The sequence below is a fragment of the Diabrotica virgifera genome, chromosome 5 (assembly GCF_917563875.1).
Source record: "Diabrotica virgifera virgifera chromosome 5, PGI_DIABVI_V3a".
NCBI classification, from domain to species: Eukaryota; Metazoa; Arthropoda; class Insecta; order Coleoptera; family Chrysomelidae; genus Diabrotica; species Diabrotica virgifera.
In genome coordinates, this window is record NC_065447.1 from 236,468,588 (window position 1) to 236,491,228 (window position 22,641).

A 22,641-nucleotide genomic window follows, 5' to 3' on the forward strand; every position below is an offset into this window, starting at 1 on the left:
AAAAGAAATCGAGGAGAATTTAAAAATGTAAAAATATACAGGGTGTCCCATTTAAAAAAAACGAAGTTATAAGCAACTTCCGGTATAACCGGAAGTACCAAGTAGATGAGAATATTTTCATTAAATAGATCAGTCTTCAAAACCCCCTTGTTCCAATTTTCATCATTCAGTTGTCTTTAGTTCTCAAGATATTTCTAATAGGCCCTTTATCTGCCTCACCCTATATATACAATGCTTTTGATCTTATGTAGCCAGGAACAGCTTAAAAAAATAAAACAAAAGCATAGAGGCTCTTAATCGTCTCAACACATTTTTTGATTTAAACTATGTACAACTAAATTTGATCATAATAATTGAAAGTTTTTTACATTCCTAAATTAATAATGTCTACCTAATCAAGTCTTCAAAAGTATCCTAAACGTCTATTACACTCACTAATAGAATGTGTCTATTACATTTCTCCATGTTTCTCTAGAAATTAATATGGATTCATTGATAATAAATTCTTTGCCTTAGCTCTGCAACACTTACGAGTTTAATTTTATAAATTCTATTTTTTCAAGTATCCCCAATAAAATAATCTTTAGGATTAAAATCGGATAAACGGAGTGGTAGGCTATTGATTATGTACTATAGAAAGGAACTACAACGTTAACGGGGTTTTATTATTTCATATGGTTAATGAATCTCTATATATGAAAAAACCGCGGAGTGCTACCATTTCAAGGGGTGCGTTTTTGAGAAATGGGTGAATTAGTCCCTGGGCACAGGTTACATTAGGGTGAGTTCTATGCACTTTTGGTACAAACACATCTACATAAAAATTGTTCCTGGTTAAATTTCCTATCTAAATATAACTTTTTAAAGTCAAAGATACTTTTTTTTACAAAAATATATTCAAAAGAAAAAGCACAAAGAAACCCAAAAGAAAGAAATTTTGTTTTTTGTCACATAACTTTTGTCCACGGGGATATAGGTATAGACATTGCTTTACAGGAAAAAAACCTACATATTTCTTCTTTAAAATGTTGTTTAGTAGAGGTCATTAGGATTTACAGTTTTCGAAATATGATTTTTCGAAGTTCGCCACTCACAGCAATTTTGGGCAATTTTCCTTGTTATTTCGCAAATATTGTTCTGTAACTTTTTTCTACGTAACTTTAGGCATATGCAATGGTGCATGTAAGAGGAATATAAATAAATTACCTTTAAAATGTTCTGCTGTATAATGTTGTACGTCTTCTTTTAAAGGGGTTATCTTTTTCAATACTTTATACTTGTAACGAGTTTTTATATTTTTTACGATTTTTTTTTTAATTTCCCATTATAACTTTTTTTTACATTTAGGTGTAAATTATACATATAATAAAAAAAGAAAGTTTATTCTTTTTACTTTAAAATGGTGTATTATAAAAAATTCTAGGATTATTTTTGAATAAGATATGCTTTTTCAAAATGTAATAAGTACTTGCAAAGATTTTTGATTTTAGGATTATTTTTTAAATTCCTCATTATAACTTTTTTATGTGAGTGTGTTATAATTGGATCTTATTTTTTATAGGTAATACCGTTGATTGAAATATCTCCAATACCTCAATCAACGGTAATACTTTGGATTCAATTCACTCGGCCAGGCAAACTTTAAAATATGGACTAAAAGGGGTAGTACCCTGGGTTGGCTGTATACCTTATAGTTAAACAAACTGGAACATGAAGTAAAACTACTTCTATGTAAAAGGTATATTTTAGTAAATATACCTTTTACATAGAAGTGGTTTTACTTCATGTTCCAGTTTGTTTAAAATATGGATTAATTCCAATATTTCCTCTCAAAGCTCCTGCACCACAAGCTTTGCTTGAAAAAATAGCATGTAAATGTACCAAAGGATGTACAAAAAACTGCGGTTGTAGGAATATAGGAATTAGTTGTTCAATATTCTGCAAAGGGTGCATGTGCATGGGTACTAATTGTGGTAACTCTAAGATAACTGAAGTGTCAGAGGAAGATATTGAAGCTAATGCTAACAAAGAGATGGACTTTGATTTTGAAAATTTTTTAAATGTCAACGTTTAAATAATTTTAACTAAAGTTATGTTTTCTAAGACTAATGTTTATGTAATTTTTGAAAAAGAAATAATTTTAAATAATACAGATAAAAAAATATCAAAGAATCACTCGGTTTTCATTACATATTTAAATATAGATGAACCATTTTAAAGAACAGAAAGATGAGAAATGAGAAATTTCAAAAATAATCGTAAAAAATGTAAAAAATAATATTTTTTTTATATTAGGTACTATATAATATATAATATAATATTATATTATATATACTATATATAATATAATATTATTTTATTTTCATATTATATTATAAAAAATCGTTAAAAGTATAAAATTTTGAAAAACCATAATCTCTTAAAAAAAAAGCGTATAACGTTATACAGTAGACCGTTTTAAAGGTAATTGATTTCTATTCCTGTTACGTGTCATTGCATATACTTAAAGTTACGTAGAAAAAAGTTACAGAACAATATTTGCAAATTAACAAGGAAAATTGCCCAAAATTGCTGTGAGTGGCGAATTTTGAAAAGTCGTATTTCGAAAACTGTAACTCCTAATTACCTCTACTAAACAACATTTTAAAGAAAAAATATTTAGGTTTTTTTTCTGTAAAGCAATGTCTATACCTATATACTCGTGGACAAAAGTTATGGGACAAAAAACAAAATTTCTTTCTTTTGGGTTTCTTTGTGCTTTTTCTTTTGAATATATTTTTGTAAAAAAAAGTATCATTGCCTTTAAAAAGTTATATTTGGATAGGAAATTTAACCTGGGACAATTTTTATGTAGATATGTTTGTACCAAAAGTGCATAGAACTCACCCTAATGTAACCTGTGCTCAGGGACTAATTCACCCATTTCTCAAAAACGCACCTCTTTAAATGGTAGCACTCCGCGGTTTTTTCATATATAGATGTCCTTTGACCATATGAAATAATAAAACCCCGTTAACGTTGTAGTTCCTTTTAGCTATAACTAAATTTAGTCGACTATACAGGATATTTGGTAAAAAATGGGCTATAGCTTAACCCTAGATTTCTGAGGTTAAAATAGGTCGATTTAAGCTAACTTACCTTAGTACAAAAGTTGATAATAACCTAAATACAGGGTGTCAAAGTTAAACTTTTATTTTATTTATTTTTGAATATTTTCTGACAGGCACGGGACAATAACACGAAATTTGGTAAGTGGTGCTGGTATTGTACAATGTACTAAATTATGTTAAACAAACGTTTCTGACTACTACCAGAGGCGTACGACGGGGGAACGTGAATGGCTGACCCTTTCCAAATTCTACGCCACTGTCGGAATTGCTATTTTAGTGCAATTTTTTTATTATCCAATACTTTCTACGTAAAAAACATACTCTTCATTCGTAACGATAAAGCCATTAGTTTTCGAGACATTTTAAGCTAAAAACGAAGGAAAACGAAGTCGAAAACTATTTACGTTACGAATCAAGAGTATATTATTTGCATAGAAAATATTGGAGAATCTAAAAATTATGATAAAATAGCAGTTTCATCAGTGGCGTAGAACTTGGGAAGGGTCAACCATTCACATTCCCCTGTCGTATGCCTCTAGTATTAACCACAAACGATTATTTAACATAATTTAGTAGCGTGTACACTACCTACATTTTCTGATAAGTACCATAAGGATATGTCAAATAGTTTTATAGTACCGGGCACACATAGTTCTTAAAGTTTTAAATAAAGAATAAATTATTTAAAAAAAATACTTTAAAATAATTTGACATATCCGTGTGATACTTGGCAGAAAGTGTAGGCACTATACACCCTACTAAATTATGTTAAATAATCGTTTCTGGCTACTGCCAGAGGCGTACGACAGGGGAAAGTGACTGGTTGACCCTTCCCAAACTCGACTCCACTGATAAAACTACTATTGTAGCATAATTTTTAGATTCTCCAATACTTTCTTTGCAAATAATATACTCTTCATTCGTAACCATAAAGTCATTAGTTTTCGAGATATTTGAAGTTAAAAATGAAATAGTACACTTATTTTGATTAATGTATTATGCTCCTTCGTTTTTAGCTTCAAATATCTCGAATACTAATGGCTTTATCGGTACGAATGAAGAGTATGTTTATTACATAGAAAGTATTGGAGAATCAAAAAATTGCACAAAATAGCAATTCCGCCAGTGGCGTAGAATTTGGGAAGGGTCAACCATTCACGTTCCCCCGTCGTACGCCTCTGGTAGTAGCCAGAAACGTTTGTTTAACATAATTTAGCAGATTGTACAATACCAGCACCACTTACCAAATTTCGTGTTGTTGTCCCATGCCTGTCAGAAAATATTCAAAAATAAATAAAATAAAAGTTTAATTTTGACACCCTGTATTTCGGTTATTATCAACTTTTGTACTAAGGTAAGTTAACTTAAATCGACCTATTTTAAGCTCAGGAATCAAGGGTTAAGCTATGGCCCATTCTTTACCAAACACCCTGTATATTTAGTTTCTTTGGTTTTTGAGATGGTTTTCATGTATCTGAGAAGTTTTATTTATTGAATACCTTGACCATGACTAGATAAAATACCAAAAGTGTTACATGTTCATACACACACAATCATACACTATACAGAGTGTTTTTTTTAACCAAAGTGACTAATGCTATCAGAAAAATTGTAAGTATTAAATTTAAAATCTTCATATTGCATAATAGCCGTATCTTCGGTTTTGTACAATTTGAATTGTTTCCAAACTTTGGGTTCACTCTGTATATTCCATAAACTTTGTACCCATCAGACGCAGAAAATAATATAAATTGAAAATGCCACGAGTAAATAACGTTTTTAACCGCTGAATGTATCTCCCCAGGTTTACAGGATGACTGCCCACGAACTGGATGCCATGGTTCCCCCGAATGCCTAACAAATCCTCCAACCTGTAGTGCAAGTCGGTTTTGTTACGGAAAACATTTAGGCAAAAAGAAGCAGAAGAAGAGACAGGGGCGTAGCTCTAGTAAACCTCGAGCTCAAACTAAACAGTATTTTAAATGTTTTCCCGCTATCATACAAGATCCTCTTGTCTTGATTGAAAAACTTTAATTGAATAAAAATGTAACAATAGATTAAAACCGCGCGTTGAAATAATTAAGTTGTTTGTTAAGTGACAAAATAAAGTTCTGATTTTATATTTGTTTTTCGTTGATTTTATAAATAATTATTGGGATGATAATGTATGTACTGAAAGAACATTTGGAAAGTACGTGTGTGTCTGACCAAAGATGCTGCTACTAGTATGTACTGAATGATGCTGAATGCTACTACTGATGATAATGTATGTACTGAAAGAACATTTGGAAAGTACGTGTGTGTCTGACCAAAGATGCTGCTACTAGAGTTGCGTAAACAACTAGAAGAACGCGATAAAGACTTCAGCGGGTCCAAGAAGTATCCTTCAAGAACATCTTAGCAATGTTCTCAACAAGAATGGAGAGGACCCAGAGATATTCCATTTTTCAGTTAGCGAAAGAAGCAGTTTTAACCAAAATAATTAACGTAATATAACGAATAAACAAGTTGCCAAAAGGTACAAAAGTTGTTCATATAAATCGTCTTTCACCATAGGCTGGCTCAAATGAAACGGAAGAAACATGAATCTTCCAACATAAGATGAAAGATGACGGAAAGATGACAAATTACACACAGAAAAATTGCTAGATTCGGTGTGACCACATAAGTTCAGAAGACCTTTTTATTGCTCCAGAAAACCTCTCTCTAGCCCACTGTGTTGTCCAATAATGACTAATCCCAGAACGACTATAAGAATCTATTGCTATTCAATAGGAAGTTCGGTTGTTTGGACAAGTTAAGAAATCAGCAGACTAAAGTTGGAAGAGTACTGCGATTAGAAGATGGTCCTCTATCTTTGGTGTAAATGGTGACTAGGAAGCCTTATAGAGACAAAGCAAGCTACGAGAGCACATGGTGTGCTATAATAAATTTGAAGAAAATTGTGTGTAATTATGACATAAAAAATTTGACTTTGCCAAAGATAGGCCATGCACTAGAAAATCTGGATTGCAAGATTCTGAGAAGCATGCTTGAAATGATCTTCCGAGAAACAGGCGTTTTCCGAATTACTGCATATTGTATTAACCTGAAGAGGTCGTGCCCTTTAAAGACAGTAGACTGGTATTTCTTATTGAGGAGTGTATACAGAGCTGGAGAGCTCTGAACATTCCGCTATTCTGAGCCTTCATCTAGAGTTGTTGCTCTTAATAACTCTACATGAAGACCCAGGATGGACGGTCAGATCTAAGAGGGAGCAGTGTAACGAAAAAGTTAATTTCGACCGACTTTAAATAACGGTTGCAACTTTGTAGACTGATTAACCCGGAGTTTAGATAATTTTCGCATTCCCGAGAAGTGGCTAGGCCACGCGATCAATAGATATCACTATAATAGGTATCACTCCAGATGATTCCAGAATTCACCAAAGAAATTGAGAATGTTTATACAGTTTTATATTAATTCGAACAGCTAGTTTTGTTTGAACGTTACAGTAGGTCCTACATAATATAAAGCTGAAGAATAAGCTGATAATATACTGTTAAATATATGATTATCTACTTACCAGAGTGAATTGAAGACACCAATCCAATAATGGCAAGGACCTCAACACTTCTCATCGTGGCATTAAAACGGTGTAGACGATCACTTAGCTCAACTAGTTACCTACAATTAACCATGATTAGTTACTGTACTTTTAGAAAATACATTTGCATTTTTTTATCTTTCCTTTTTATGCAGAGAATTTATAGTCATTTAGTATTTATTCCGTTAAGTCGGACATACTACGCAATAAAAATAACCTCTGTAGTAAAACATACCCAAATATATCTATTAAAGCAGACCAAACACCTTTACAAATGCAGGAACTGAACAATTTAAGAAAAGAACTGGATTCTCTCAAGCGAGATGGAAAATCTGTTACCATACGCTACATTAACAATGTTCCAAAAATTGTGGCAGCCAATGAAAACGTTAACAGCTCCAAAAGAAGCAGGGATGAAGAAATATCACCACCAAGAGACCGAGGATCAAAATCATCAAAAAATACCACAACTTCACAGGAAAAATAGCAATCATTACAAATTGCTTTTTGGAATTCTACTGGCTTTTCCCATATTGAAGATTTCGTGAATTCTAATTTTTCTAGGGACATCTCGGTTTTTTGCATATCTGAAACATGGTTGTTGTATCAGCCATCATCCATATTTTTGGACAATTACAATGTTTGTTTTTCTAACGCCGTTCGTGATAAATCTCGCGGCAGGGCCAGTGGAGGTTTAATAACTTTTGTGAAAAAACCTTTAAATGTGTGTGTTTTAGAAAAGTCACTGTACTGGTTAACTTGTTTAATATCCTGTAACAGATGGGAGATAATTATAAGCAATGTTTACTTTAAGCCTAACTTAGACATTGATAGCATTTTAGAACTTTTCAATTTTTCTTTGCAAGAAGTAAACAATGCGTATCCAAACACTCCTGTTTTGATAGGTGGAGACTTTAATTGCCGAATGGGGTCTTCTGGTGAAGTACCACTAGAACTAATTTCTTACAGTAATATTTTCGCTAATAGAATAAGTAGTGACGGTATTTTTAATCGCAAAGGTGAAATTCTTCTCAACTTTATGGACGAAAATTCATTCACTCTCTTGAATGGGAGAACTAAAGGTGACATACCGGGTCAATTTACTTACTGTGCTTCTGCAGGTAATAGTGTTGTCGACTTGCTATGGATGCAAAATATTCAAATTTCTTTAGTAGAAAGTCTCCAGGTTTTGGAATGTTTTGCCTCCTCTGGAAGTCACTTCCCTTTAAGGCTGATATTAAATTTACCGTCAGCTATAAATAAAAAATGTACACAGCATCCAACAATCCAGAATACACATTAATTACATCTTGGAATGAAAACTACGCATTAGCATTTTATCATACTTTAAAAAACTCACTAAACTGTATGCTTGAGCCAGACTTGGAAAACTCATACCAAAAGCTTGTTGAAACAATTACTAACACCTCTTTGCTTCTTGGCTTATCGAAAAAATTATTTAATACTCCAAAAAACTCCAGAAAAAATAATAAACCTTGGTTTGATCAGGAATGTTACAACTCAAAAAAATTTGTTCAGCAAAATTTGAAAATAGCAAAAATCAACAACTTTCTACCAAATTATAAAAATGCTTATTTGGTTAGTAAAAAGCAGTATAAGACAATGATTGATAACAAGAAAAAATAAATAATATTTCGCAAGAGAAAATTGTCGATAATACTCTTTTTTTTGACGTTCGTTGTCCTATTTTGGACGCCCCTATATCTCTTAAAGAAATTAGCAATACTCTAAAACAATACAAAAATGGCAAAGCCCCCGGACTAGATAATATTACATTTGAGTTCTTGAAACACCTCCCAAATTTAAGAGACTGCTGCATCTACCAAAAAATACCCCCAATACTTATGTTAGGCTAGAAGTTGGCCAAGTTCACTTAAAATACTTAATTTTTAAAATATCACTTAATTGGCTTGAGAGAATTTTACTTATGGACTCCTCTAGGTATCCAAGAATTTGTTATAACCGTCTTCGTCAGCTATGTAACAATAATGACAATAATGAGAATTATAACTGGGTAGTTCAGCTAAAAAATTATTTTTCTGAAATTGATGCAAAAGAAACTTGGGAAAATTTATCATGGGGGTTACTGAGGCATCAAAGAAACGGTTTGTTATTAAAAATGAAAGAAAAACTCTTCCAAGATGACTTATCAGCATTAACAAGTTCTCGCTATTCTTTGTACTATAAACATTTCTCACACAATAGGCAACCGCAAAGCTATTTACAAATAAAAACTCCCATATATATTACAAGACTTTATTCACAAATCAGACTTTGCTCTAAACTTTACATAAAATTTTATTATAAAGGGATTTCGTATCACATCGACCAAACTGAAAATTGTTCAATATGTAATTTACACAAATTAGAGACTCTTTCCCACATTTTGTTGGAATGTCCATTATACTCGTGTTTTAGATCACCCCTTATTCGATCATTCGTAGAGAATACCGAGAGCTTTTTTCTGTTTTTAAATACAACCCATTCTCCCACTGAGATTAAGGAACTGTGTACATTTTTTATTAATGCACTCAGATTGCGTTCATTTATATTAAATGAATAATTGTAACTAAATCTCCATTAAGCGTCGACTATTTATGTGTAATAATTTGTACTCAACCTCTTGTTATATGATTTTTCAATAGAAACAATAAACATATCTATCTATCTATCTATCTATTCCGTTAAGTCACGTACCCACTATGTTCGCGAACCTCTGGCGCTCAGCGCTTTTTGCAGCTGCTCCAATGAATACATCATGCGCTCCTCTACACATAAACCGCCACGGATTGGAGCGCTGAGGCGGAGCGCGCACCTTTGCATGGTCCGGGAGCGCGAAAGTATCCACTATGTTGAGCAGTTGCAAGAGTGCGAAGATGATGGATACATGCCTTAATGTTTACTTTTTGATGTGTGTAGAATAAACAATTTACTGACAAGTACACGAAATGCGAGGTATTAGGCATCCAGCAAAAATTACCACTATATGGAAGGACTATCAAATTTCAAGAGCGTTAAATATGAGGTTGATCAACTGCTTAATATTCCCAATACTGACCTACGGATGTGAATATTTGATCCTGAGAAATTCGGAAAGAAGAAATATAGACGCCACTTAAATGTTCTGTTGGAGACGAATGCTACGAATTCCTTGGACCGACCATAGAACAAATAATTCAATTTTAAGAGAGCTAAAAGTTAGCCAACGACTCTCCAGTAAAGTCCATCTCCCACAATTAAAATACTTTGGACATGTTATGAGAGGAAACACAGAAAACATGGAAAGACTCATTATACAAGGAAAGGTGGAAGGTCGAAGATCACGAGGAAGATCCCCAACAAAATGGATCGATCAAATTACGGGAATATGCAAGACATATGCATGAGTTAAAAGAAATGACCAGAGACAGAGATCTTTGGAGACGGACAATAGACGACATCACATCGACCACAAGACTTCCTCCGGGGGTCAGGATTGAAGAGAGATGCATCCAGGAAACTCACAGAGACCTAAATGCAGCGAGACGGAAAATCTCATAATATATCGAATTTTACATAATACAGGGTGTAACAAAAATACAGGTCATAAATTAAATCACATATTCTCGGACAAAAAATAGTTCGATTGAACCTAACTTACCTTAGTACAAATGTGCACCTAAAAAAAGTTATAGCCCTTTGAAGTTACAAAATAAAAATCGATTTTTTTCAATAGATCGAACACTGTTTGAGGTTTCTTATTCAAAAAGGAACTTGTGACATGTGACATTCTTATGATAGGAACATCTGAAAAAAAAATTATAGTGAAATTTGTGTACCTACCCCATAAAAATTTTATGGGGGTTTTGTTCCCTTAAACCCCCCCAAACTTTTGTGTACGTTCCAATTAAATTATCATTGTGGCACAATTAGTTAAACACAATGTTTTTAAAATTTTTTTGCCTCTTAGTACTTTTTCGAAAAGTTAGTTTTGTTTGAGATATTTTGAATATTTTGTCAAATCCACCACATGGTAGTAGAGACTAGGTAATAATAGTCAGTTCTTTAACGGTAAAATATTGCAAAACCTCTAAATTTTAAAGAACCGCTTGGATTGACATGAAATTTGACATACACATGGCTAACAAGTCAAAGAAAAAAGTGATATTGTGCCGATATGTGCTTTTGCCCCGGGGGTGCTTTTCACCCCCTCTTGGGGGTGAAAAAGTATTCGTGCAAAGTAAGTCCGGAAATTGATAAACTGACTAATTTTAAATAACTTTTGTTCTATAGAGTTTTTTCACTAAGTCAATACTTTTCGAGTTATTTGCCAGTGAATATGTTCATTTTTTCAACAAAATAACCACACTTTTAGACGGTTTTTTGCAAATAACTCAAATATTACGTATTTTATCGAAAAAACATTTATAGCAAAAATATAGCCTGTAAAAGATTTAAAAAAATGGTGTATATATCACGTTTTTATACCTAGTAGAAGCAGAGTTATAGCTAATTAAAAATAGGTTCATATTCGTCAAATTCCAAATGGAATACTTTAACGTGAAATAACCAAAAATGAAACACATTTCGGGGAAAACTTATTACAACTTATTTAAAGTGTTTAAAAAAAGCTTCATTTTTGTTTTATACAAAAATTTCTAGCATCAAAAGTAAACAAGTTACGCTCAAAATCAACTTAGTCCCTTTTTCTTTGGTAAAAAAATCGGGAAAGTCACCCCCTAATTAGTATCTCAAATGAACTTAATCGTTACGACTTCACAATTTTCTTGACCCGTGTATGTACTGTTTATATGATCTGTAAGTTTCATCGCTTCAAAGTCCTTATTTTTGAAAGGGCTGTAGTTAAAAGGGGTTAAACGAGTTACTTATCACGAATGTATGCAAATTTAGAAACACCAAATCTCCACCAAATTTTTGTCTAACAGAAAAGCAAAAAAATACATGATATTCAGAAAAGAAATGCTGACTTTTTTTGTTTTTCGAGATTTTTGGTATCTCTAACAATTTTTAAGTTATTTTGAAAAAAAGCATATTTTTCAAAATTAAAATTTTTAAAAATTTTACTTTAAACTAAATTTTTTCCTAAATAAGCACTTTGAATCGATGAAACTTACAGATCATATAAACACAACATAAGCAAAATAATTTGTGGAGCGGTAACGATTAATTTCATTTAAGTTGCTAATTAGGGCGTGGCCTTCCCGATTTTTTTTTTGCCAAAACAAAAGCGACCAACTTTATTTTGAGCATAACTTGCTTAAATTTAATGCTAGAAACTTTTTATGAAAAAAAAAATAAAGCTTTTTTTAAACACTTTAAAAAAGTTATAATGAGTTTTCCCCAAAAAGTGCTTAATTTTTTGGATATTTCACTTCGAAATATTCTATTTGAAATTTGGTGAATATGAATCTATTTTTCATTGGCTATAACTCTGGTTTTACGAGGTCCAGAGACCTAACGCGTACACCATACTTTTTACTTTTTACAGGCTATATTTTTGCTAAGAACGTTTTTTTCGACAAAATACTTACTTTTTGAGTTATTTGCGAAAAACTGTCTAAAAATGTAGTTATTTTGTTGAAAAATGAACATATTCACTCGCAAATAACTCGAAAAGTGTTGACTTGGCGAAAGAGCTCTATAGAACAAAAGTTACTTAAAATTAGTCAGTTTATCCATTTCCGGACTTATTTTAGACTTATATTTTTTCACCCCCAAGAGGGGGTGAAAGTCACCCCCAGGGCAAAAGCACACATCGGCACAATATCGCTTTTTTTCTTTGACATGTAAGCTATGCGTGTGCCAAATTTCATGTCAATCCAAGCGGTTCTTTAAAATTTAGAGCAAAAACCGTGAAAGAATGGACTATAATATGAAAATTTATTTATAAATTACAGTTTGAGGTATACTTTGAACCATATTAAAAAAGAAGCATACATACATCTCGATCAAAGGTGCCTTATCTGAAAAATACTAAGAGGCAAGAAAGTCTTAAAAACACTGTGTTTAACTAATGGTACAGCAATAATAGTTTAATTGGAACCTACACAAACCCTCATAAAAATTTTATGTAAACATATTAAAAAAGAAGCCGCATCTCGATTAAAACTGGTTTATCTAAAAAGTACTAAGAGGCAAAAAAGTTTTAAAAACATTGTGTTTAACTAATGGTAGGTACTCCAAAAATAATTTAATTGGGACGCACATATAAGTTTGGGGGGATTTAAGGGAACAAAACCCCCATAAAATTGTTATGGGCTGCACAAATTTCAATATAATTTCTTTTTAGGATGTTCATGCCATAAGAATGCCACATGTCCATTTTCATTAAAAAATCTCTAATAGTTTTTGATATATCGGAAAAAATCGATTTTCATTTTGTAACTTCAAAGGGCTGTAACTTTTTTTGTGTGGATATTTGTACTAAGGTAAGTTAGGTTTAATCGAACTATTTTTGGTCCCAGAATATGTGATTTAACTTATGACCTGTATTTTTGTTACACCCTGTATATCCACTTTTTTAGCTAAGAACATTGTTACGAACTAAGAAATTGAATTATTACAAATTAATCAATGTTTTAAATTATAATCCCTAGTGTTGACTTAGGAAAAATATTTGGAAAGCGAGGTCCAGGAAGAAGAAAAAAAACTGGTTAAAGAACCACAGGACCTGGTTCAACACAACATCTGTACAGGTTTTCCGCGCTGCTGCTGCAGATAAAAATAAATATTGCCATGTTGATCGCCAACATTCGTCACGGATAGGCACATCAAGAAGAAGAAGACTATTGACTCCCTTCGAAAGCCATGTTGAGATAAATGAATGTATGTTTCATAGGTGCAATTAAATACTCAAATTAATAGTCCGTTCTTTAACGGTAAAATATTGCAAAATCTCTAAATTTTAAAGAACTGCTTGGATTGACATGAAATTTGGCATACACATAGCTAACAAGTCAACGAAAAAAAGTGATATTGTGCCGATATGTGCTTTTGCCCTGGGGGTGGTTTTCACCCCCTTTTGGGGGTTAAAAAATATTCGTCCAAAGTAAGTCAGAAAATCGATAAACTGGCTAATTTTAAGTAACTTTTATTCTACAGAGTTTTTTCACTAAGTCAATACTTTTCGAGTTATTTGGCAGTAAATATGTTCATTTTTTCAACAAAATAACCACGCTTTTAAACGGTTTTTCGCAAATAACTCAAATAGTAAGTATTTTGTTGAAAAAAACATTCTTAGTAAAAATATAGCCTGTAAAAAATTTAAAAAAACGGTGTATATATCACGCCTCTACACCTAGTAGAAGCAGAGTTATAGCTAATGAAAAATAGGTTCATATTCGTCAAATTCCAAATTGAATACTTTAACGTGAAATTACCAAAAATGAAGTACATTTCGGGGAAAACTCATTACAACTTACTTAAAGGGTTTAAAAAAGCTTCATTTTTGTTTTATAAAAAAAATTTCTAGCATCAAAATTAAACAAGTTACGCTCAAAATAAAGGTTTTTTAAAAAACCTTTTGGTTTTGGTCACCAAAATCACAAAAATCTAGAAAATCACCCCCTAATTAGTATCTTAAATGAACTTAATCGTTACGACTTCACAAGTTTCTTGACTCGTGTATATATTGTTTATATGATCTGTAAGTTTCATCGGTTCAAAGTCCTTATTATTGAAAGGACTGTAGTTAAAAGGGGTTGAACGAGTCACTGATCACGAATGTATGCAAATTTAGAAACACCAAATCTTAGTCAATTTTTGTCTAACAGAAAACAAAAAAATACATGATATTCAGAAAAGCAAATCTGACTTTTTTTGTTTTTCGAGATTTTTGGTGTCTCTAACAATTTTTAAGTTATTTTGAAAAAAATGATATTTTTACAATTTAAATTTTTAAAAATTTTACTTTGATACCAAATTTTTTTCAAAAATAAGCACTTTGAATCGATGAAACTTAGAGATCATATAAACACAACATAAGTAAAATAATTTGTGGAGCGGTAACGATCAATTTCATTAAAGTTGCTAATTAGGGGGTGGTCTTTCCGATTTTTTCTTGCAAAAACAAAAGGGACCAACTTTATTTTGAGCGTAACTTGCTAAATTTAATGCTAGAAACTTTTTGTAAAAACAGAAATACAGCTTTTTTTAAGCACTTTAAAAAAGTTATAATGGGTTTTCCCCAAAATGTGCTTAATTTTTTGGATATTTCACGTCGAAATATTCTAATTGAAATTTGGTGAATATGAATCTATTTTTCATTGGCTATAACTCTGGTTCTACGAGATCCAGAGACCTAACGCGTACACCATTTTTTTTACTTTTTTATAAGCTATATTTTTGCTAAGAACGTTTTTTCGACCAAATACTTACTTTTTGAGTTATTTGCGAAAAACCGTCTAAAAATGTGGTTATTTTGTTGAAAAATGAACATATTCACTCGCAAATAACTCGAAAAGTGTTGACTTGACGAAAAAGCTCTATAGAACAAAAGTTACTTAAAATTAGTCAGTTTACCCATTTCCGGACTTATTTTGGACATATATTTTTTCACCCCGAGAGGGGGTGAGAGTCACCCCCAGGACAAAAGCACACATCGGCACAATATCACTTTTTTTCTTTGACATGTAAGCTATACGAATGCCAAATTTCATGTCAATCCAAGCGGTTCTTTAAAATTTAGAGCAAAAACCGTGAAAGAATGGACTATAAGTGGTTGCAAAACAATCAAACAGTATAGGTACAGGTAACTAATAAGATGGACTTACTTGTCTTCAACTTCAATATTGGTTTTTGGTCAATCTTATAACACACACGAACAACGAATGAAATTTTAGGTGTGTTTATGATTCGACTTTTTCCAACGTCCGGTGGGAATCCTCTCTTATCTGCTCTGGAATTCTCGCGAAAATACATGTTACCGATAGATAAGGATGGGTTAACCAGAAGTATAAATGTCTAAAGTTATCTATACATATATACAACCATATTCGAATTTAAACAAACGTTGTGTGTGTGTGTGTGTGTGTGTGTGTGTGTGTGTGTGTGTGTGTGTGTGTGTGTGTGTGTGTGTGTGTGTGTGTGTGTGTGTGTGTGTGTGTGTGTGTGTGTGTGTGTGTGTGTGTGTGTGTGTGTGTGTGTGTGTGTGTGTGTGTGTGTGTGTGTGTGTGTGTGTGTGTGTGTGTGTGTGTGTGTGTGTGTGTGTGTGTGTGTGTGTGTGTGTGTGTGTGTGTGTGTGTGTGTGTGTGTGTGTGTGTGTGTGTGTGTGTGTGTGTGTGTGTGTGTGTGTGTGTGTGTGTGTGTGTGTGTGTGTGTGTGTGTGTGTGTGTGTGTGTGTGTGTGTGTGTGTGTGTGTGTGTGTGTGTGTGTGTGTGTGTGTGTGTGTGTGTGTGTGTGTGTGTGTGTGTGTGTGTGTGTGTGTGTGTGTGTGTGTGTGTGTGTGTGTGTGTGTGTGTGTGTGTGTGTGTGTGTGTGTGTGTGTGTGTGTGTGTGTGTGTGTGTGTGTGTGTGTGTGTGTGTGTGTGTGTGTGTGTGTGTGTGTGTGTGTGTGTGTGTGTGTGTGTGTGTGTGTGTGTGTGTGTGTGTGTGTGTGTGTGTGTGTGTGTGTGTGTGTGTGTGTGTGTGTGTGTGTGTGTGTGTGTGTGTGTGTGTGTGTGTGTGTGTGTGTGTGTGTGTGTGTGTGTGTGTGTGTGTGTGTGTGTGTGTGTGTGTGTGTGTGTGTGTGTGTGTGTGTGTGTGTGTGTGTGTGTGTGTGTGTGTGTGTGTGTGTGTGTTATATAGTACCTAATATAAAAAAAATAATATTTTTTTTATATTAGGTACTATATAATATATAATATAATATTATATTATATATACTATATATAATATAATATTATTTTATTTTCATATTATATTATAAAAAATCGTTAAAAGTATAAAATTTTGAAAAACCATAATCTCTTAAAAAAAAAGCGTATAACGTTATACAGTAGACCGTTTTAAAGGTAATTGATTTCTATTCCTGTTACGTGTCATTGCATATACTTAAAGTTACGTAGAAAAAAGTTACAGAACAATATTTGCAAATTAACAAGGAAAATTGCCCAAAATTGCTGTGAGTGGCGAATTTTGAAAAGTCGTATTTCGAAAACTGTAACTCCTAATTACCTCTACTAAACAACATTTTAAAGAAAAAATATTTAGGTTTTTTTTCTGTAAAGCAATGTCTATACCTATATACTCGTGGACAAAAGTTATGGGACAAAAAACAAAATTTCTTTCTTTTGGGTTTCTTTGTGCTTTTTCTTTTGAATATATTTTTGTAAAAAAAAGTATCATTGCCTTTAAAAAGTTATATTTGGATAGGAAATTTAACCTGGGACAATTTTTATGTAGATATGTTTGTACCAAAAGTGCATAGAACTCACCCTAATGTAACCTGTGCTCAGGGACTAATTCACCCATTTCTCAAAAACGCACCTCTTTAAATGGTAGCACTCCGCGGTTTTTTCATATATAGATGTCCTTTGACCATATGAAATAATAAAACCCCGTTAACGTTGTAGTTCCTTTTAGCTATAACTAAATTTAGTCGACTATACAGGATATTTGGTAAAAAATGGGCTATAGCTTAACCCTAGATTTCTGAGGTTAAAATAGGTCGATTTAAGCTAACTTACCTTAGTACAAAAGTTGATAATAACCTAAATACAGGGTGTCAAAGTTAAACTTTTATTTTATTTATTTTTGAATATTTTCTGACAGGCACGGGACAATAACACGAAATTTGGTAAGTGGTGCTGGTATTGTACAATGTACTAAATTATGTTAAACAAACGTTTCTGACTACTACCAGAGGCGTACGACGGGGGAACGTGAATGGCTGACCCTTTCCAAATTCTACGCCACTGTCGGAATTGCTATTTTAGTGCAATTTTTTTATTATCCAATACTTTCTACGTAAAAAACATACTCTTCATTCGTAACGATAAAGCCATTAGTTTTCGAGACATTTTAAGCTAAAAACGAAGGAAAACGAAGTCGAAAACTATTTACGTTACGAATCAAGAGTATATTATTTGCATAGAAAATATTGGAGAATCTAAAAATTATGATAAAATAGCAGTTTCATCAGTGGCGTAGAACTTGGGAAGGGTCAACCATTCACATTCCCCTGTCGTATGCCTCTAGTATTAACCACAAACGATTATTTAACATAATTTAGTAGCGTGTACACTACCTACATTTTCTGATAAGTACCATAAGGATATGTCAAATAGTTTTATAGTACCGGGCACACATAGTTCTTAAAGTTTTAAATAAAGAATAAATTATTTAAAAAAAATACTTTAAAATAATTTGACATATCCGTGTGATACTTGGCAGAAAGTGTAGGCACTATACACCCTACTAAATTATGTTAAATAATCGTTTCTGGCTACTGCCAGAGGCGTACGACAGGGGAAAGTGACTGGTTGACCCTTCCCAAACTCGACTCCACTGATAAAACTACTATTGTAGCATAATTTTTAGATTCTCCAATACTTTCTTTGCAAATAATATACTCTTCATTCGTAACCATAAAGTCATTAGTTTTCGAGATATTTGAAGTTAAAAATGAAATAGTACACTTATTTTGATTAATGTATTATGCTCCTTCGTTTTTAGCTTCAAATATCTCGAATACTAATGGCTTTATCGGTACGAATGAAGAGTATGTTTATTACATAGAAAGTATTGGAGAATCAAAAAATTGCACAAAATAGCAATTCCGCCAGTGGCGTAGAATTTGGGAAGGGTCAACCATTCACGTTCCCCCGTCGTACGCCTCTGGTAGTAGCCAGAAACGTTTGTTTAACATAATTTAGCAGATTGTACAATACCAGCACCACTTACCAAATTTCGTGTTGTTGTCCCATGCCTGTCAGAAAATATTCAAAAATAAATAAAATAAAAGTTTAATTTTGACACCCTGTATTTCGGTTATTATCAACTTTTGTACTAAGGTAAGTTAACTTAAATCGACCTATTTTAAGCTCAGGAATCAAGGGTTAAGCTATGGCCCATTCTTTACCAAACACCCTGTATATTTAGTTTCTTTGGTTTTTGAGATGGTTTTCATGTATCTGAGAAGTTTTATTTATTGAATACCTTGACCATGACTAGATAAAATACCAAAAGTGTTACATGTTCATACACACACAATCATACACTATACAGAGTGTTTTTTTTAACCAAAGTGACTAATGCTATCAGAAAAATTGTAAGTATTAAATTTAAAATCTTCATATTGCATAATAGCCGTATCTTCGGTTTTGTACAATTTGAATTGTTTCCAAACTTTGGGTTCACTCTGTATATTCCATAAACTTTGTACCCATCAGACGCAGAAAATAATATAAATTGAAAATGCCACGAGTAAATAACGTTTTTAACCGCTGAATGTATCTCCCCAGGTTTACAGGATGACTGCCCACGAACTGGATGCCATGGTTCCCCCGAATGCCTAACAAATCCTCCAACCTGTAGTGCAAGTCGGTTTTGTTACGGAAAACATTTAGGCAAAAAGAAGCAGAAGAAGAGACAGGGGCGTAGCTCTAGTAAACCTCGAGCTCAAACTAAACAGTATTTTAAATGTTTTCCCGCTATCATACAAGATCCTCTTGTCTTGATTGAAAAACTTTAATTGAATAAAAATGTAACAATAGATTAAAACCGCGCGTTGAAATAATTAAGTTGTTTGTTAAGTGACAAAATAAAGTTCTGATTTTATATTTGTTTTTCGTTGATTTTATAAATAATTATTGGGATGATAATGTATGTACTGAAAGAACATTTGGAAAGTACGTGTGTGTCTGACCAAAGATGCTGCTACTAGTATGTACTGAATGATGCTGAATGCTACTACTGATGATAATGTATGTACTGAAAGAACATTTGGAAAGTACGTGTGTGTCTGACCAAAGATGCTGCTACTAGAGTTGCGTAAACAACTAGAAGAACGCGATAAAGACTTCAGCGGGTCCAAGAAGTATCCTTCAAGAACATCTTAGCAATGTTCTCAACAAGAATGGAGAGGACCCAGAGATATTCCATTTTTCAGTTAGCGAAAGAAGCAGTTTTAACCAAAATAATTAACGTAATATAACGAATAAACAAGTTGCCAAAAGGTACAAAAGTTGTTCATATAAATCGTCTTTCACCATAGGCTGGCTCAAATGAAACGGAAGAAACATGAATCTTCCAACATAAGATGAAAGATGACGGAAAGATGACAAATTACACACAGAAAAATTGCTAGATTCGGTGTGACCACATAAGTTCAGAAGACCTTTTTATTGCTCCAGAAAACCTCTCTCTAGCCCACTGTGTTGTCCAATAATGACTAATCCCAGAACGACTATAAGAATCTATTGCTATTCAATAGGAAGTTCGGTTGTTTGGACAAGTTAAGAAATCAGCAGACTAAAGTTGGAAGAGTACTGCGATTAGAAGATGGTCCTCTATCTTTGGTGTAAATGGTGACTAGGAAGCCTTATAGAGACAAAGCAAGCTACGAGAGCACATGGTGTGCTATAATAAATTTGAAGAAAATTGTGTGTAATTATGACATAAAAAATTTGACTTTGCCAAAGATAGGCCATGCACTAGAAAATCTGGATTGCAAGATTCTGAGAAGCATGCTTGAAATGATCTTCCGAGAAACAGGCGTTTTCCGAATTACTGCATATTGTATTAACCTGAAGAGGTCGTGCCCTTTAAAGACAGTAGACTGGTATTTCTTATTGAGGAGTGTATACAGAGCTGGAGAGCTCTGAACATTCCGCTATTCTGAGCCTTCATCTAGAGTTGTTGCTCTTAATAACTCTACATGAAGACCCAGGATGGACGGTCAGATCTAAGAGGGAGCAGTGTAACGAAAAAGTTAATTTCGACCGACTTTAAATAACGGTTGCAACTTTGTAGACTGATTAACCCGGAGTTTAGATAATTTTCGCATTCCCGAGAAGTGGCTAGGCCACGCGATCAATAGATATCACTATAATAGGTATCACTCCAGATGATTCCAGAATTCACCAAAGAAATTGAGAATGTTTATACAGTTTTATATTAATTCGAACAGCTAGTTTTGTTTGAACGTTACAGTAGGTCCTACATAATATAAAGCTGAAGAATAAGCTGATAATATACTGTTAAATATATGATTATCTACTTACCAGAGTGAATTGAAGACACCAATCCAATAATGGCAAGGACCTCAACACTTCTCATCGTGGCATTAAAACGGTGTAGACGATCACTTAGCTCAACTAGTTACCTACAATTAACCATGATTAGTTACTGTACTTTTAGAAAATACATTTGCATTTTTTTATCTTTCCTTTTTATGCAGAGAATTTATAGTCATTTAGTATTTATTCCGTTAAGTCGGACATACTACGCAATAAAAATAACCTCTGTAGTAAAACATACCCAAATATATCTATTAAAGCAGACCAAACACCTTTACAAATGCAGGAACTGAACAATTTAAGAAAAGAACTGGATTCTCTCAAGCGAGATGGAAAATCTGTTACCATACGCTACATTAACAATGTTCCAAAAATTGTGGCAGCCAATGAAAACGTTAACAGCTCCAAAAGAAGCAGGGATGAAGAAATATCACCACCAAGAGACCGAGGATCAAAATCATCAAAAAATACCACAACTTCACAGGAAAAATAGCAATCATTACAAATTGCTTTTTGGAATTCTACTGGCTTTTCCCATATTGAAGATTTCGTGAATTCTAATTTTTCTAGGGACATCTCGGTTTTTTGCATATCTGAAACATGGTTGTTGTATCAGCCATCATCCATATTTTTGGACAATTACAATGTTTGTTTTTCTAACGCCGTTCGTGATAAATCTCGCGGCAGGGCCAGTGGAGGTTTAATAACTTTTGTGAAAAAACCTTTAAATGTGTGTGTTTTAGAAAAGTCACTGTACTGGTTAACTTGTTTAATATCCTGTAACAGATGGGAGATAATTATAAGCAATGTTTACTTTAAGCCTAACTTAGACATTGATAGCATTTTAGAACTTTTCAATTTTTCTTTGCAAGAAGTAAACAATGCGTATCCAAACACTCCTGTTTTGATAGGTGGAGACTTTAATTGCCGAATGGGGTCTTCTGGTGAAGTACCACTAGAACTAATTTCTTACAGTAATATTTTCGCTAATAGAATAAGTAGTGACGGTATTTTTAATCGCAAAGGTGAAATTCTTCTCAACTTTATGGACGAAAATTCATTCACTCTCTTGAATGGGAGAACTAAAGGTGACATACCGGGTCAATTTACTTACTGTGCTTCTGCAGGTAATAGTGTTGTCGACTTGCTATGGATGCAAAATATTCAAATTTCTTTAGTAGAAAGTCTCCAGGTTTTGGAATGTTTTGCCTCCTCTGGAAGTCACTTCCCTTTAAGGCTGATATTAAATTTACCGTCAGCTATAAATAAAAAATGTACACAGCATCCAACAATCCAGAATACACATTAATTACATCTTGGAATGAAAACTACGCATTAGCATTTTATCATACTTTAAAAAACTCACTAAACTGTATGCTTGAGCCAGACTTGGAAAACTCATACCAAAAGCTTGTTGAAACAATTACTAACACCTCTTTGCTTCTTGGCTTATCGAAAAAATTATTTAATACTCCAAAAAACTCCAGAAAAAATAATAAACCTTGGTTTGATCAGGAATGTTACAACTCAAAAAAATTTGTTCAGCAAAATTTGAAAATAGCAAAAATCAACAACTTTCTACCAAATTATAAAAATGCTTATTTGGTTAGTAAAAAGCAGTATAAGACAATGATTGATAACAAGAAAAAATAAATAATATTTCGCAAGAGAAAATTGTCGATAATACTCTTTTTTTTGACGTTCGTTG

The 22,641-nt window shown here is 33.0% G+C and overlaps 2 protein-coding genes across 3 annotated transcripts in view; one reads left to right on the top strand and one right to left on the bottom strand.

The window, feature by feature from the left end:
* Positions 1-19,473, top strand: part of LOC126884738 (uncharacterized) — a 28,389-nt gene extending 8,916 nt beyond the window's left edge. Inside the window, exon 3 of one of the 2 annotated variants that reach the window (XM_050650892.1) lies at positions 19,158-19,473. In XM_050650892.1, the coding sequence (XP_050506849.1) occupies positions 19,158-19,387 (230 nt within the window). In that variant the 3' untranslated portion in view covers positions 19,388-19,473. Of the gene's footprint in view, positions 1-4,914; positions 5,231-19,157 lie in introns of those variants that run through there. The other variant, XM_050650891.1, reaches the window with a different exon arrangement.
* The window catches only part of LOC114331097 (protein Skeletor, isoforms B/C), a 239,793-nt gene that overhangs the window by 209,994 nt on the left and 7,158 nt on the right, over positions 1-22,641 (bottom strand). The window contains exons 2-3 of the mRNA XM_050650895.1: positions 20,919-21,019; positions 6,676-6,776 (exon numbers count right to left, since the gene is read on the bottom strand). Coding sequence (XP_050506852.1) covers positions 6,676-6,730 — 55 coding nt within the window. The 5' untranslated portion in view covers positions 6,731-6,776; positions 20,919-21,019. The remainder of the gene's footprint in view (positions 1-6,675; positions 6,777-20,918; positions 21,020-22,641) is intronic.